This window comes from Syngnathoides biaculeatus, chromosome 14 (assembly GCF_019802595.1).
Source record: "Syngnathoides biaculeatus isolate LvHL_M chromosome 14, ASM1980259v1, whole genome shotgun sequence".
Classification (NCBI taxonomy): domain Eukaryota; kingdom Metazoa; phylum Chordata; class Actinopteri; order Syngnathiformes; family Syngnathidae; genus Syngnathoides; species Syngnathoides biaculeatus.
Genome location: NC_084653.1, coordinates 18,854,373 through 18,870,278, shown reverse-complemented (window position 1 = coordinate 18,870,278; position 15,906 = coordinate 18,854,373). Strand labels below are relative to the sequence as shown.

The following is a 15,906-nucleotide window of genomic DNA, read 5'->3' as shown; positions in this document are numbered from 1 at the left end:
ATGTTTTTTCCTTATTGATGTGCTTCTGATGTCTTAAGTGTCTGTGAAAACCGTGCAGAATGTTTTTTTCTTCTTCACACAATTAAACCAACTCCAACTGTGAATTTTCCCACTATCTGCATTTCAATGTGGTCTTTTCCACCAACCAGCCCAGAAACTTTCAAGTTCCTGGTAGAAGGAGTTCCTGGTAGCAAAAAGTTGCTGCAGCCCATGTGATTTGTGTTTCCAACGCAATTATTCAGGGTATCTTAAGCAAATGTATTGAGATGACATACCTAAATAGGTTGAACAACAGAATGACTATATATTATATAATATGGCAGCACGGTGGATCAGCTGGTAAAGCGTTGGCCTCACAGTTCTGAGGGCCCAGGTTCATTCCCGGACTCGCCTGTGCGGAGTTTGCACGTTCTCCCAGTGCCTGCGTGGGTTTTCTCCGGCCATTCCGGCTTCTTCCCACATCCCAAAAACATGCAACATTAATTGGACACTCTAAATTGCCCCTGGGTGTGATTGTGAGTGCGGTCGTTTATCTCTATGTGCCCTGCGATTGGCTGGAAAACCATTCAGGGTGTCCCCTGCCTCCTGCCCGTTGACAGCTGGGATAGGCTCCAGCACTCCCTGCGACCCTCGTGAGGATAAGTGGGGAAGAAAATGGATGGATTATATAATATATAATCACATCGATGTGATCAACTGGGAAACAAGCGGTCCATGAGTATGAAGCCTCACACCGTTCCACTACAAATTTGAAAATAATAAATCACATTTGTTGTCATCAGCTGGGAAACAAGCGGTCCATGAGTATGAAGCCTCACACCGTTCCACTACAAATTTGAAAATAATAAATCACATTTGTAGTCATCTGCAGTCTTTCTAATCTCTTGTCTTTCAGATTATTTCATTACTTTAAAATTGAAGTTCTCCATCTTTAGAGTACCGTTCACGTGCCTTTTATGGCCATTTCATTCACCATATGCTATAATGTATTATATATGTAACTTGGTATAAATTGCTGCTGAAAATTTTCAAGAGAACATTGCTAAAGAATTTCTAAAGAACTATAGAAGTTTAGGACCCAGGTCCTGTAGAAATTCTATAGAAAATCACAGCAAAAGTTGTACAGAACAAGTTGTTCTCGACAAATTCTATAGAATTCCATAGATTTTTTTTTTTTAGCTGTTAACAGTTTATATATGTATTTCCTTCTATTTTTGCCTTTTTTTTTTAAACTCCTTGCAAATACCTTACCTTAACTGGATAAGGTTTACTACATGACTTCATGAGTTTTTAAGAACACCAGTGTGAAGTATTTGTACATGTCTTTGCATGAGAAAAAAAAAATACACTAGTGCACATACAAATACAAGCAAAAACCCTGGCAGGCTTCTTTGACTTGTCTTGCACAATGGCAAACGTGGCATTTTTCCGCATGCTGCAGGAATTCCTGCCTGGGAAGTTCTACCCCCCGCTCCTGCGACCAATTGGATTGGACCATCAGAGGGGCCACGCCGGTCCAGCCTCACGCCCCTCAGCCCCGGCCGAAGAAAACACCCACGCCAGGGTGGGCTCGGGACCTCGGTTCCTTGGCTGAACACAGTTGGCCTGCAGCCCATCGGACTTTGCTGGCGTCGTGCTGGATCCGTGATTCGAATTTTTGCTTTTGAATGCCTTGTAATCCTCTTACTTGGAGCCTTGCGTAACGCCGCATCCAGTAATGGTGGTTGAGTGAATGAAAACCGATTCTGTCAATGAAAAGGAAAAAGTAAACACCCGCAGTAGGCTGAAAGAAAAGGTGTACAATTATAATAGCCACAGAATGATGCAGATCATTATTCCTGCAGCGGTTTATTATTAAACTGGAGTTTGTGGGGTCGGAAAAATATCTGTGCAAATACATGAGGGTACATCCAGGATATATCTGTAAAATGTAATACATATATATATAGCTATATAAGATGAATATAAGGGTGGATACAAGTGTTTAATTCAAAGCAAGTATTGTGAAAAGGTGACAATCAAGTTATTAGCATACATGCATAATGTGCTCCGTGGAACACAAAAAAATTAAAATACATATGAATGTGGATGGATATGTTCAACAGTGTGCAGGAATTAAATCAATCAACGGTCAGAAATTTAAAAATGCTCTATTTGGTTAGTCTAAATATAAGATTGGTAGTTTACAAGGGTGGATGGGGGCTGTGGGTTAAAGCAAATAAGCCCTGCAGTCTTCTAATATATCTCTAGGTGAGGCAAAAACTCCACCTCACAAACTGGGTGGCCACAAATATCAATTGACCCCCTCCGTACAGGGCACTTAACCACGCCTCCTGAAGTGACGTCACGCCGCGTGCGCTGACGTAAGACAAACAGTAAAAATGGCAAATACAATACAATACATTCTGAACTGAGACAGACTCCATGCTTCTGATTTCATTCAAATCAACGCTATATCATAGATTCTAAATACAATACATTCTTAACTGAGAGAGACGCCATGCTTCTGATTTCATTCAATCATTCACACGTAGCAATGTTAGGCTAGCGCAGAACGTCTCATTCATTTATACGAGACGTGTATTAAAAATCAAATTTGGGGCATATCTTCGTGCAAACACCGCCTGGTTAAGCTTCAGGCCGCAAGCCAGCAAGAAATCAATACGTTTGTGCAGTCCGATCATCGCTAAATATCGCTCAACAAAGAATAAGTGTGTCAATCGTTCACACGCAGCAGTGTTATGCTAGCGAAGAACGTCGAATTCATTTATACGAGACATGTAATGAAAATCAAATATAGGGCATACCTTCGTGCAAACATATGTGTTCCGGTTGATATTAGATGGATTTAGTTGATGATGCGGTCTTCCACAAAGTTTGATCCATCGAAGGCATTTTTCGTACTGGGTCTTCGGTTTTGGAAAGGGTACGAATCGAAGTCCACCAACTTGCCTTTCAGGATACCAGTCGTCACTATTACAAAGTCCGTGACTCCACATCTTAACCAAATTTTTTGTTAAACAACCCAAATATGCGATAAAACGCTAACTAAACCTATACTGGACCATGCAATGTTGTCTGAGGAAATGGCGGGAGCAAAAACGGGCTTTGGTTTATGCAGATCTCTGGCCTCTGATTGGTCAGTGACGCGGATTGCGCAATATCCACAGAGGGGTCAATTATTCCTGGACACACAGCACTGTATAAGTTCACAAAATGATATATTTACATCCTGCAGGGACCCAAGGCACACTGGATTTTATAAAACTCGTCTAGTCATCACCAGAGATGAGACATTTACCTGGAAAAAAAGTAATGTATGGTTAAATAATTGTGCACTAAAATCGGAAGGCTGTTGTAAAGGGGAACTACACCCAATTTCAAAGTAAAAATACAAGCGCGGGACGTGTTATTCTGCCCTCCCTGAGCGTGCCTTAAGATATTTAATGACACATCAGTTGGAGTTTAGTGAGAAACTAAAGACAACAGAAATTAATTACACGTATAAGACACATTGTTAGCTATAGATCACCTTAGGAATTTACCTTTGAATAATGAATATTCGCACAAAGTCTGAATAGTAACACACACAGGCAGGCAATATAATACAGGCAAGAGCTGGTGACCAGGATGTGGAGGGTCCAGAGGATTTTGTTTGCAAGTCCTCGAGGTGGGGTATTTCCCAGGTGGTCCTTGGCTCTTGGACAAGTCTTCTGATTATTCTTTGCACCCCTCTGTGAGAAATTTTGCAAGAAGGACCTGATTGTGGCAAAATTACGGTGGTATGATTGGCTTTCCACTTACGTATTATGGCCCCAACCGTGCTCACTGGAAGCTTTAGACACTTTGATATGCGGCGGTAAACGATGGCATCGTTATGTTTTGAAACAATTACTTTGCGACGGTCTTGAGATAGCTCTCTGCTCTTAGCGATCGTGAGATGTATCTTGCCTTCTTGGCAAAGAGACCTTTTTTGTATGCTATCAATAAGAACTAAATCAGATGATATTAATTTCCACTTGCAAGGGGCTAGATTGATTTATTTTCTTTTTTAGGTGTTAGCTTTCCATGCCTTTTTGTACCTCCTATTCTTCATTTTTCCTATACTTTTTCCCCAGTGTCATTTCACATTTTTTTTACATAAAACTTAATTTCGGATCTTATTCATGCGACATCCTTCGTACATATAGATTACTGTTTTTTTTCCCAACATCTGGTGAAATTTTCAGCTCAATAGCACCTTTGGAATGACAGTATATTTAGTGAGAAAAATGGTGATGTGAAAAACTTTCATCTGGTGTATTCTCCGTAATCTTGGGAAAACAAGTTATATTAATGATATGTTGCCAGTTTCTTCTACTTTTTCTTTTAGCCTTAAGAAAGTGTGCCACTCTATGTAAGCAGCCACAACACACTTCCCCCCTTCAGAGGCCAAGGTACTCACAACAGGAACAGCAGGTACAGTCATGGCTAAAAACTTCAGGTGGTGCAATTTATTTTTTTTTTTAGCCATGACTGGTGCTTTTTCTTGGCAGACTGCCTGAGATTAAATCAGACGAAAAACATGTTTTAGCTCAATTAGGACTAACATGATTATTTCTTTAAAACAAATACCAGAATATTCAGTTCCCATATCGCTGATCCTCACTAGGGTCACAGAAGCCTATCCCATTTGACTCCAGACAAGCATTCATGTGGGAACATTTGCTATATTTGAACTGCTGTTCATGATGAAAAAAAACAAAACAATTATTTTCTTTCAAATTCTATTAGATTTTGAGATGAGTTCTTTCTAATTTCAGTATAATTAGGTATATTGTTCCCTTTTTGAAGAAATAACTGGTCGATACTGCCTTAATATTAAGTGCACTACCTTCAAAATATAATAAAATCCTCCAAAACTACTGATGATAAGTTTTATCATTGTGACATATCAGGTCTTTTCGTCTTGCAGAATCGTTCATTATAAAATATTTTTTTTCCGGAGTGTGTGTATATAGATAGATAGAATGAGAGAGGGACAGAGAGAGAGAGAGAGAGAGAGAGAGAGAGAGAGAGAGAGAAGAGAGAGAGAGAGAGAGAGAGAGGAGAGAGAGAGAGAGAGAGGAGAGAGAGAGAGAGAGAGAGAGAGAGAGAGAGGGACACTCATTAGCTATACTAAAATAACGCAGAAAAATTATTAGGTATAAAAGTAAGCAATTATATCAACATCTTTGTACCTTTCTATTATTGTATCACTTTGTAAATTTCAAAATTCCAGAAAATTAATAAAACTAATCTTTTTCAAACGATACCAATACGTTTGACACCCGTTTGATCAAACAATTTTCAAATACGTGATCAGATCGAAATACCCCAAACTATAGGTACGTGTAGATCATCACAATTTTCATCATAATCACGATTTATAGTCTAACCCTTTCACATGTAATGATACGGAACATGTAGGCTGTTGCTCCTGAATATTTATTAACTGGATGGTTTTGTTAGTGAATAAAGAGCAGGAATTGCCTGAAAAAAAGTCCCAATCTCCTGAATTCACACACTTATAAATCTGCACATTTGGAATACTGTATGGGTTTAGTTCCTCTTTAATGGAGTGATTATTATGACTAAAGTGCTGAAAAATATAACTTGTAATACCACTTTGCTACGTTAGGTATACTAACGAGTTTGCTTGTGTCAAAAATCGTACTCCATCATCATGAGAACTGTTGCTCTGGACCTCTAATTTGCTTTCTGGGGTTAATTTGGCCCAATTCCCTGCTGGCAAAGCAAGCCGTGGAACATCTGCACCTCCTCTCATTGATTGCGAAAATATAAACACCAAAGTTTGCTGTACAGACTGGCAATTGAAACGGTACTACAAGTAAACAGATCACCTCTTCTGGAAGACATCAATTTTACATCAACATATATCGTACACTCAAAATAAACTTGATCGGACAGAGGGTGAATTGTCTTCTCCACCCCCCCCCAACCAAATTGGACTAATATCAGGGAGCAGTTGGATTTGAGAGCCACACAAGACTTTGATAGGAATGAACTGCAAAGATGTGGAACAAGATACTGGAGAAAAGCAGCATAGATACAAAAGTTGAAGGCACAATCGACTCATATGATCGGGGTGAGATGACTCCTCTTTGTCCATGTGGGTCTGCACAACCTGAATATCATTTTCATTGTGGCCAGGAATCCCAAACCAAGGCCCCGTTGATGGCCGGGAGACTACTGATGTCCAGATTCCAGAATACCAGCAGCACATTACCCGTGAGAAGCATCAACATAAATCCGTAACCTTGGCTCTTCTTGTGAGGGCTGGAGAAATCCCAAACTACTTGACGATGAAGGTCACCACTCCCATCAGAGAAGTTTGAGATCTTACAGGCTGCTCCCGACCTTGTTCCTTCTATATGTCCCGGGAAGACTAACTAAAGTTTAATTACACTAGACCGCGACTACGGTGACATCCCTAGAATATCTGATATCGACCAGAGATCCTGACATCCCAGCTCCTTGGAACCGGCAATGTACAGATCTCGGCTGGTCAGAATGTCACCCAGAAGCTTGCACAGAAATCCTGAACCTTCCACCAGGTTTTGAGGGATGACAGTTCCTAGAACTAAACCTGAGACAAAGGTGAGTATGTAAATATGACTATTTATGACATTATGAGGCATTCCTGTACCTATTCTTTGCCCAGGCAATAGTAAGGAGTTCAAATACAACAGATTAAGATAGCGATGTCCATGTACCTGGCCAGAACTTCCACACCTGGGTGAGAAGCTTGTGCAGAAATCTGCAACCCTCCACCAGGTTCTGAGTGTTGCTGCTTCCCAGAACCTAACTGGAGATGAAGGTGAGACTGCCAATCAGACAGTTTACGATCCAACTAATCAGCCGAGACTTGAATTATACCAGACTAAATGGTCCTAAGACTGTGCCTAACAAATGCTAATAGAGTAACTCGAGGAAAAAACAAAAAGGGTCACTCGAGAGGTGCAGCAGAGATACACAAGTTGTTTAAGGCACAAGCTACTTGTACAATCTTGTCAAATGTCGAGAGGTTGGAGGTGCGCTCTGCGGTCGTGGTGAATGCCCTTTCCACAGGGCCGGTGAGCATGGTGTACCTCTGCCTCACCATTGACACTACTCTCTCCACATGAGCCTGCACATCCAGTGTTTCGGGCGGCGAGCCCTCCGCCCTCTGACTCGAGCCGTCTTCAGGGCAGCCGGCGATGTCAAAGCGAGCCCCACGGGCAGCCACTGCATCAGAGATGTCCAGGTCCCGGCTGGCTAAAACCACGTCGCCCGGGAGAAGCTTACACAGAAATCCAGAACCCTGAGCCAGGTTCCGAGGGCTGAAGTTTCCCAGGACACCTCTGGAAACAAAAGTGACGACACCTTGCGGGGCTACACCAATCAGATAGTTCAACACGTTGCAAGCTGCTGCTGCTGCACCCCTCTCGTTGTCCTTGATGACAGGGCCCTCGCAAGGTACAGCGAAGCAGTCGACAATGACAGCGCAGTCCGGGCAGGAGGAATGCAAGGCTGCAGGGAGGTTCTTCCGCAGTTCGGCTCGGGAGGGCCAAAAGACAGCAGTGGGAACCAGGGTGGAAGACATGATGTTGATCACATGGTTCACAGTACGGACCACTGTACCCACTTTGACACCAAAGCGATAGGCCAGGTCCTGATTGCGCAGGTCCAGGCGCAGACGCATGAGTGTGAGCAGAAGCTGTTGGAACTTCGACAGCTTGGCATTCCTGATGGCATCCATGTGCGGTGACAAGAGCAGCATGACCGTCTCTAGCACAAAGAAGTTTGGCAGGCCTGTGTAGAACTTCACCTTCTCGGCGTCGTTCCTCAGGCAGTTCTCTGACAGGGACATCTTCTCAACTGACTCGCGCAGAGCTCGATTTTCCCGTCTGAGTGCTTTGAAAACATCATCAAAGTTGACGATGGACGTCTGTGAAAATGTTTCATCCTTGTCATCACTCAAAGATTCTTCATCGTCATCATCCGTTAGCAATAACCCGCTACCCTCGACGTTGGCCTTAACTGGACTTGCCTCTTCTGGTTCGGACCCACCCTGACACTGCAGGAAGAGCAGGGCATTGGCTGCCTCCACGCGAGCTTCCTGCTTGTCTGGGACCTCTGGTGGATTTGGCTCTTTCATGTCAAGAGAAAGGGGCGTAAACACAGAAGGAACATAGTCTGGTGAACGAGGGTTCTTCACTTGTTTACCTGCATGAGAAAAGAACAAATAAAGAAATCAATCCAAAATTCAAAACCAATCCAATAAATAAATAAATAAATAAAAATCGATCCAGTTTTGTGACAGAAAATGGCAGCACCGTCCAATGTGACACTAAGTGATCAGTGATTTTCACCAGTATGTTTTTTTTAACGGGCCCTGTTAGTACAGCGGTGCTAGGATTAGCACGGCGGCACTAGCGTTAAACTCTCCCAGTGTCTTTGTAAATATCTCCTGTTTCAATGTGGGCACTTGTGGCTTTTACACACCTGCGGCCTATCTATGTACCAAATGGGATTTCCTTTACAAATGTACTGCGTGAGGCTTATAACCAGGTGCACTCTATAGGCCGGCAATTATGGTACAAAACAACTTTAAAAGCACAATCACAGTTAATGCTACAACTCCGATAATGCAATTGATCAACTGAAGCAGGGCTCGAGACTGGAAATAAAATGGTTGAAACATGCAACCCTTTTTTAGAGTGCAAGTAAAAATTTCATATAGTTGCACTTTTGCACGTGCATGTTTTAATGCTGCCTGCAACATAGTATTCAAAGTAAAACACATAGTAGTTTAAAGTAGTTTTTTTTTTTAACTGTGTTTCACACTGCATAGTATGAAAGGTCCTTGTGGCAAAGCATAAAGAAAAATTACGCTACACCATCCAATCCGGACATTGCGCGTATTTGGAACCAGTGTCGTAGCAGCCTAAAAGGAAATCGGGAGGCTTTCCGTGCTGAGTGGCCTGCAATTTGGCCGTAGCTATTTTGTAAACGTTGAACAAGAAAGCCCTATAACTGGTTATTTATGAGAGTGGAAGTGACGCACCAGCAAACACAAAGCAAAGGGAATGGGTATATCCCATACTAACTTCACAGCAGGATTTCGGAGTTTAAAGCTTGTTTTTTTCGTCTCAAGTTCCAGATAAAGCACTTTGCGGTGTATTTCAGGCTGAGCAGGGAGATTTGAAAAGGAGTTTGAAAGCCTCCTGCAGAGATGTTTTGGTATATGCTGTGCTTTGAGCACAGTATTCGCCTTGCCCTTGCAACACTGTGTACATTTACATGTATTTATTATTCTGCTACACTCTTGATATATGTCTATAATTTAAGATACTGTCCATGATACTCAACTGTGTACATTGCTGCTCACAATGTTAATATCACAGACCTATGTATATTGAATATAACATTAGCGAGATTAACCATATTGGTTATATTGTCAATAGTACAAGGCACAATGTACAGTGAAGAAAACAGGTATTTGAACACCCTGCTATATTGCAAGTTCTCCCACTTAGAAATCATGGTGGGGTTTGAAATTCTCATCGTAGGTACATGGCCACTGTGACAGAGGTAATCTAAAAAGAAAAAATCCAGAAATCACAATGTATGATTTTTTTTAACGATTTATTTGTGCGATACAGCCGCAAATAAGTATTTGAACACCTGAGAAAACCAATGTTAATATTTGGTACAGTAACCTTTGTTTGCAATTACAGAGGTCAAAAGTTTAATGTAATTGTTCACCATTTTTACACACACTGCAGGAGGGATTTTGGTCCACTCCTTCACACAGATCTTCTCAAGAACAGAAAGGTTTCTGGGCTGTCGCCAAGAAACACAAGAGTTTCAGCTCCCTCCAAATATTTTCCTGGCTAGGCCACGCCAGAACCTAGATATGCTTCTTACTGAGCCAATCCTTGGTTTTCCTGGCTGTGTGGTTCAGGTCATTGTCATGTTGAAAGACCCAGCCACAGTCCATCTTCAATGCTCTGACTGAGGGAAAGAGGTTGTTCCCCAAAATCTCAGAATACATGGCCGCGGTCATCCTCTCCTTAATACAGTGCAGTCGTCCTGTCCCATGTGCAGAAAAACACCTCCAAGCATGATGCTCCCACCCCCATGCTTCACAGTAGGAATGGTGTTCTTGGGATGGAACTCATCATTCGTCTTCCTCCAAACATGCTTAGTGGAATTATCATCTGACCACAAAACTTTCTCCCATGACTCCTCTGTATCATCCAAATGGTCATTGGCAATCTTAAAACGGGCCTTGATATGTGCTGGTTTAAGCAGGGGAGCCTTCCGTGCCGTGCATGATTTCAAATACTTATTTGGAGCTGTATCACACAAATAAATCGTTAAAAAAAAAAAAAAAAAAATCATACATTGTGATTTCTGAATTTTTCTTTTTAGATTATCGCTGAACATTTCAGACCCCTCCATGATTTCCAAGTGGGAGAACTTGCATTAAAGCAGGGTGTTCAAATACTTATTTTCTTCACTGTACATATTTTAGACAGAGCATGTTATTTATATTTTATTTATTCTTAACTCATTAGTCTATTATTTCACTGAGAGCATTTTAAATTGGCCTGCAATGATTGCTGATCTTGATTCAATTGAAAATCTTCAGTGGGAACTGAAATCTGCCATTAGGGGAAAAAAAAAACTACAAATGTTGAAGAGTTTGAAGAAAGAGCAAATTAAGAGTGGGAGATAATAACCACATGAGAAAAAAGACTGATAAAGATCCTGATGATATAAGTTTGATACATTTCCAATCATTTCTGTAAATATATTTACACCCCCCCCCTACAAAAAGATGCAATTAATGGTGAGCACAACTGTGTGTAAGTTATATGCGTAGCTTCCTAGTTTAGGATCCAAATTACATCTGGACGAAGAATGTTTATCTTATATCCAGAATGTTTATCTTATATCCTGTCCTGTGATGAAATGTATCTAAAACAAAGAATAAAGTGTGCTCCCAAGTCTTTCCTCAGTGAAATATAAAAACACCCAGCAAACAAGATTAAAAGAGGCTAACACGATGCGAAAATATAAACAAAGGGGGGTGGGGGGTGAAGGAGGTGAAATGAAATTATAACCGGAGATGAAGTGGGTGCTGCACAGTCGACTGCCGTCATTGGGCGCCCAACCCTGGCGGTTGACGGCCGCGATCCACCGCTGCTTCCTCTCGGGGTCCCTCGGGAAGCGGTAGAAGGACAGGCCGGTGCCAGGCGTCCTGCGGTTCCTACAGCCAGCCACCACACAGGTGTGAACCATAGCCAGCCGCCGGGGGAGTGCGTGGAGCTTGGCGAGCCCAACTTAGCCCGTTAGCTGCTGTAGCAGGTATTGCTAACGGCGAGTGTTTTTGACTCCCAAAATGGCGGCCATCCCGAGAGCGTGAGGGGGAGGAGCGATGTTACGTCTGACGTCATCACGACACCTACGTCATATATTGGTGATGAACGACTAAGTGCAAGTAACATAAAACGGCAAATATAAAATTAATCGACAAAAAATTACCCCTTTTGTGCATTATTAGTTTTTTTCATTTTCCTGGTAAATGCTACTGTTTAAAATAGCTATTGAAATTGTGGGTATCTTATTTATAAACAGCATTACATCTAACTTTTGGAGCAACCTGTTAAACACTAAAGATTGACATGACAGCTGCTCGAGCATAAAGTGTGAAAATTAAATATGACAATCTCACAAACTACAGCCATATAATTTAATATTTGGTTGTTTATACTGTTAATGTTGTGAGCAGTTTTATTTGTAGAAGCAATGTGCAGTTGTTAAGCATAAAGTTCATGTATTGAACTTTGTCCAAAGACAGCAAATTTTAGGAAGTTCAACTTCAAACAATCATGTCATCAATCCTGGTTATGTTTGTTCGCAAAGAATACACAGGAAGTCAGCTATTCACCGTTGGTTACAAGGCGAACCACATTTTTGATTGTATAATTTCTGTGGAAGTTGATACAAGTTAATATGGGGTGGGGGGTGCTATAAAAATGTATCAGCAGTTAAGAAATGTCAGTTGTATTTGCTTTTTTGATAAGCGAAGGGTTGTGTAGGGACAATTAATCTTAATCTTGTTTTTTTTTTTTTTTTAAGACAGTGGACAGAAATACCGCGAGCCATGTTTACCCACCATAAATGTCTTATTCAATAAGAAATAACATGACACCGAGAATATGTTACGTACATACTTCTTAATTTTCAGATCACCCAAAACAGCAACAGACTTTGCGGTCATCAAATTCATGGTCAGGTGATGGTGGCCGTGATGTAAGCATGATGATGTTTTGACTAAGCTGGATGTTTCAAGTCATAAAGGCTTTTGTCATCGGACGTGAACTGGTTTCCACAGTCACAGCGACTAAACTGCAGTCATCTAAGGCTAAATGTCCCAAATCATAAAGGCCGGAGTCGTATCATCGAAGGTTGGATGTTTGGAGTCATAAAGGTCTACATTTCAGTCGCGCGGGAGTTGGAAGTTTGGGGAAACCAAAATTGATGTTGGGGTCAGCATCAGTCGATAAAAGTTTGACTTGAATGTCAGAATTGATTAATTTATTTTTTTGTTACTCTGAGTGCAAGAAACTTTAGAAAAGATGACAGACAGGGCGATGGAATCAAACAGCAACCCATTTTTTTCTGACGCAAATGAATTTACGAACATGCTCCTCTCCGGGCTTCTGGACGGGCTGAACTTCGGTGAGGAAGGACTACCCAGCAATTTGGAGGGAGCAGATCTTGGAGAACGGTCTTCTCTTGCTAAGGAGGTCTTGCAAAAGGATCTGATGTCCGGACCCTCAAGGAACGGGAGCTGCTCCGACGCAGCGAGTCCCAGTACGGTGTGTTCGGATGACGACATCCACGCTGCCATCAGGGCCAACTGGAGCGCAGCCAGTCAAGAATTGTGCCAAGCGGAGGATAGTGGCGTAATATTGGAGAGGCTAGTGTCAAATTATTCCAGATTGTCATCTGAGGAAAACAGTGAAAAAATTTCCACCTTAATTGCTTCACGCAGGGAGTCTACTAGGAAACCCTCAGAGGAAGATGATGGTGGTTCTCCAGTGTCCTCGCCCAGCTCGATCCACTTGAATCCTGAAATTCAGGCGGCTATAAAAATGGCCTCCATCACCATCTACCAGGGCTTAGTCCGTCACGTGGACCGTTACAACGATCCCGCGCTAAAAGACGGTAACATTGTTTTGTGCATCGATCCCACCCGAAAGCACTTGCAAAATGAGTCGTGTGTTCAAGCGTCTGCAGACACACCTGTGTGGAGTGACACTGAGGGTACTGGGACCCCACCTCGGATGTCCCCTAGTGGAAATGTGGAGCTTACGGTAGATGAAAATGAACGACAGAAAGAGATAAAATCATTAAACCCATCACCACAGGGGGAACAGACTGCAGAGGTGGCACTAGAATTGGGCCCCTCTCCTTGCCAAGAGTTGGGGTTTGACTTGCCCAAGGAGCCAAGCCCAGAACTAGAGTCTGGTTCTGATTTGTGCAAGTATTCAAGCCCAGAACTTGAGTCCAGTTTTGATATGCGGAAGGATTCAAGCCCAGAACTAGAAACTGGTGTTGATTTGGCCAAGGATTCCACTGAAGAGCCAGAATCGGGGTTTGATTTGAGAAAGGATTCCACCCCAGAACCCTCAGAACAGGATGCGGGGCTTCAGATGTTCTGCCCAACTTCGCCATGTGTGGATGACGATATCCAGCAAGCCACCGAGGTAAACGGCAAAGACGTGTCAAAATCGCCAAGCCCGTTGCCACCGGAGGAGCAGAATGCAGATGAGACGGCAGATGCTTGCGAGGCGTTCTATCTTCAGGATGAGGAAGAAGCTGATGATGACATGGTCTACAAATCTCTGAGCCCATCGCCACCGGACGAGGAAGATGCAGCTGTGACAGCAGTCTCACTGCCCATGTGTGAAGGTTTAGATCTTACGCAAGATTTGTCACAAGATGAAGATGACATAACTCAAGATGTCAAGGCATTAAAGTCCTTGAGCCCATCACCAGGAGAGGAGGAAAGTTCAAATGAGACTATGGTTCCAATCTTCACTAGCCAGGAGTTTGACCTTGTGGAAGATGTTGAACCAAATGACCAGGTATCCAAATCCTTAACCGCTTCACCATGTGCGGAGCGGCTTCAAGATTCGACTCCAGTCCTCTCCCCTGGACAAGGCTTGGATAACGTGGAAGATGTTGAACAAGAGAAGGAAAGTGAATCCAAATCCTTGAGTTCTTCACCAACAAAGGAGGCTAAAGATGATGAGACACCAGTCTTGACGACCCATTGTGATGGGGTAGATCTTGAAGTTGAAAAAGATGGCATCATAGCGGCCACGTCCAGGGGCCCATTGTCATCAGAACCTCGAGTAGAACAGGAAATAGTCACAACACCTGCACTGATTTCCCCTTGTAGGGATGATCTGCTTGATGATCACAACAGTGATGTTGAACGTAAAACCTCATGTTTGTCGCCACAAAAAGAGAGCACAGAGCAAATTCTTGAAGCATCTGAGAGCATTCCTGAAACATCTGAGAGCATTCCAGAAAATCCCAATGACATCCCTAAGGCAACTATGACACCAGAAAAAATTTCCCCCGATCAGGACCCTGTGGAGGATGGTCATGAGACAGAAGAAGGCACACTGTTAAAATTAAAGAGCTCACCAGCACAAGAGGAACCAAGCGGTCAGTCGTCTTTGAGTCCATTAGAGGAAATCGTTCTGCACAAGGATTCGGGAGACGAAACACAGCAGAAAAAGGCCCCGCTCATCCTGGAGGAATACTTCAATGCCGCTATGAAGAAATTCTCCAATACCCTACTGGATGCTTTGATCAGTCATCTTGAGAGCTACAAAGACCCCAAAACAGGCATTCCCTTGCCCGTCAGAGTGAAAAGCGAGAAACCAAACTTTTCCTGGAACCAAGAACAGGGTGAAACCGAGAACGCAAAACAAGACGGGGAAGAGTCATCATCGCAGTCTACAATCTCAGGACTTCAGGAGCAGGACAGCCCCTGCGAGACTCTTTAAGCTGTTGTCGGAGGTGTTAATTATCAGTGTATTTTAAAATCCAGCCTGCTCAGGTTTAATCATAAAAGGGGCGAAGAGGATACACCAGATGACATCAGTTTTCCTCATTTTTTGAGAAATCCTGATCAATGTTTGCCTCACACCCCAGACAGTGTTGTTACTTTGAAAAAAGTAACTTAGTTACTTTAGTGATTACCTGCACTTAAAAGTAACTGTTACTTTACTGATGACTTGAGTTCAAAAGTAACTAGTTACTTTCATCAGCTAGCTGCCAAGTGGCCTCACTCATCCACAGGCGAAAAAAAACCCCACAAACTTAACTCGACCCATTACTTGGTAATTTATGCCACGTGAGTTATAGAATGGTGTCATCAACATGAACTTCAATAGTATTGTAGTTGAAGACAAATTAAATGACCAACTTAATGCAGACTTGACATTCCTACACAGAACAGTACCTATCGTAAACAAGCACACCATTCTCAGTCCACTTCACCAAAGACACTAAACTGATAGATGCCAATTGTGGTCCGTCAAGGGAACCGTGTACGTAAACGTGAGTGAGTCACATGCCATTGCTCCCACCATTGTAATTCTGTCCAGTCTTTCATCATGTTCTGGCTGTTAACCCACGAGTGACTAAATGTAGATCCCGTCCTTGCGTTCCTGTAAGTAGAGTTCACTGAACTGTGGGGTGTCATCTTGCTGCCTTATATTTGTTACACCATTTTACAAAAAAGATCGCATTCAAATTTTGAGTCCTAGAAAATAAACATTTGTGTAAAAA

The 15,906-nt window shown here is 42.5% G+C and overlaps 1 protein-coding gene across 2 annotated transcripts; it reads right to left on the bottom strand.

Annotated features, from left to right (window-relative positions):
- Nucleotides 1-5,112: 5,112 nt before the first annotated feature.
- LOC133512624 (uncharacterized) lies at nucleotides 5,113-11,479 on the bottom strand. Of its 2 annotated transcripts, XM_061842416.1 has the most exons (3): nucleotides 11,154-11,479; nucleotides 8,072-8,247; nucleotides 5,113-7,969 (listed from the first exon to the last, which is right to left on the bottom strand). In XM_061842416.1, exons 1-3 carry the CDS (start codon nucleotides 11,329-11,331, stop codon nucleotides 6,989-6,991), a joined length of 1,335 nt encoding a protein of 444 aa, XP_061698400.1. In that variant the 5' UTR covers nucleotides 11,332-11,479; the 3' UTR covers nucleotides 5,113-6,988. The 2 variants fall into 2 exon arrangements, with proteins under 2 accessions (XP_061698400.1, XP_061698399.1); XM_061842415.1 differs by having other exon boundaries at nucleotides 5,113-8,247; nucleotides 11,154-11,478.
- Nucleotides 11,480-15,906: the final 4,427 nt, after the last annotated feature.

Bases quoted from the DNA above. Each gene is read 5' to 3' on its own strand.
- LOC133512624 (XM_061842415.1), bottom strand. From the start codon at position 11,331: ATGGTTCACACCTGTGTGGTGGCTGGCTGTAGGAACCGCAGGACGCCT. The intron at 8,248-11,153 runs GTTATAATTTCA...TTTCTCATGCAG, and splicing joins CAGCACCCACTTCATCTCCG to GTAAACAAGTGAAGAACCCT.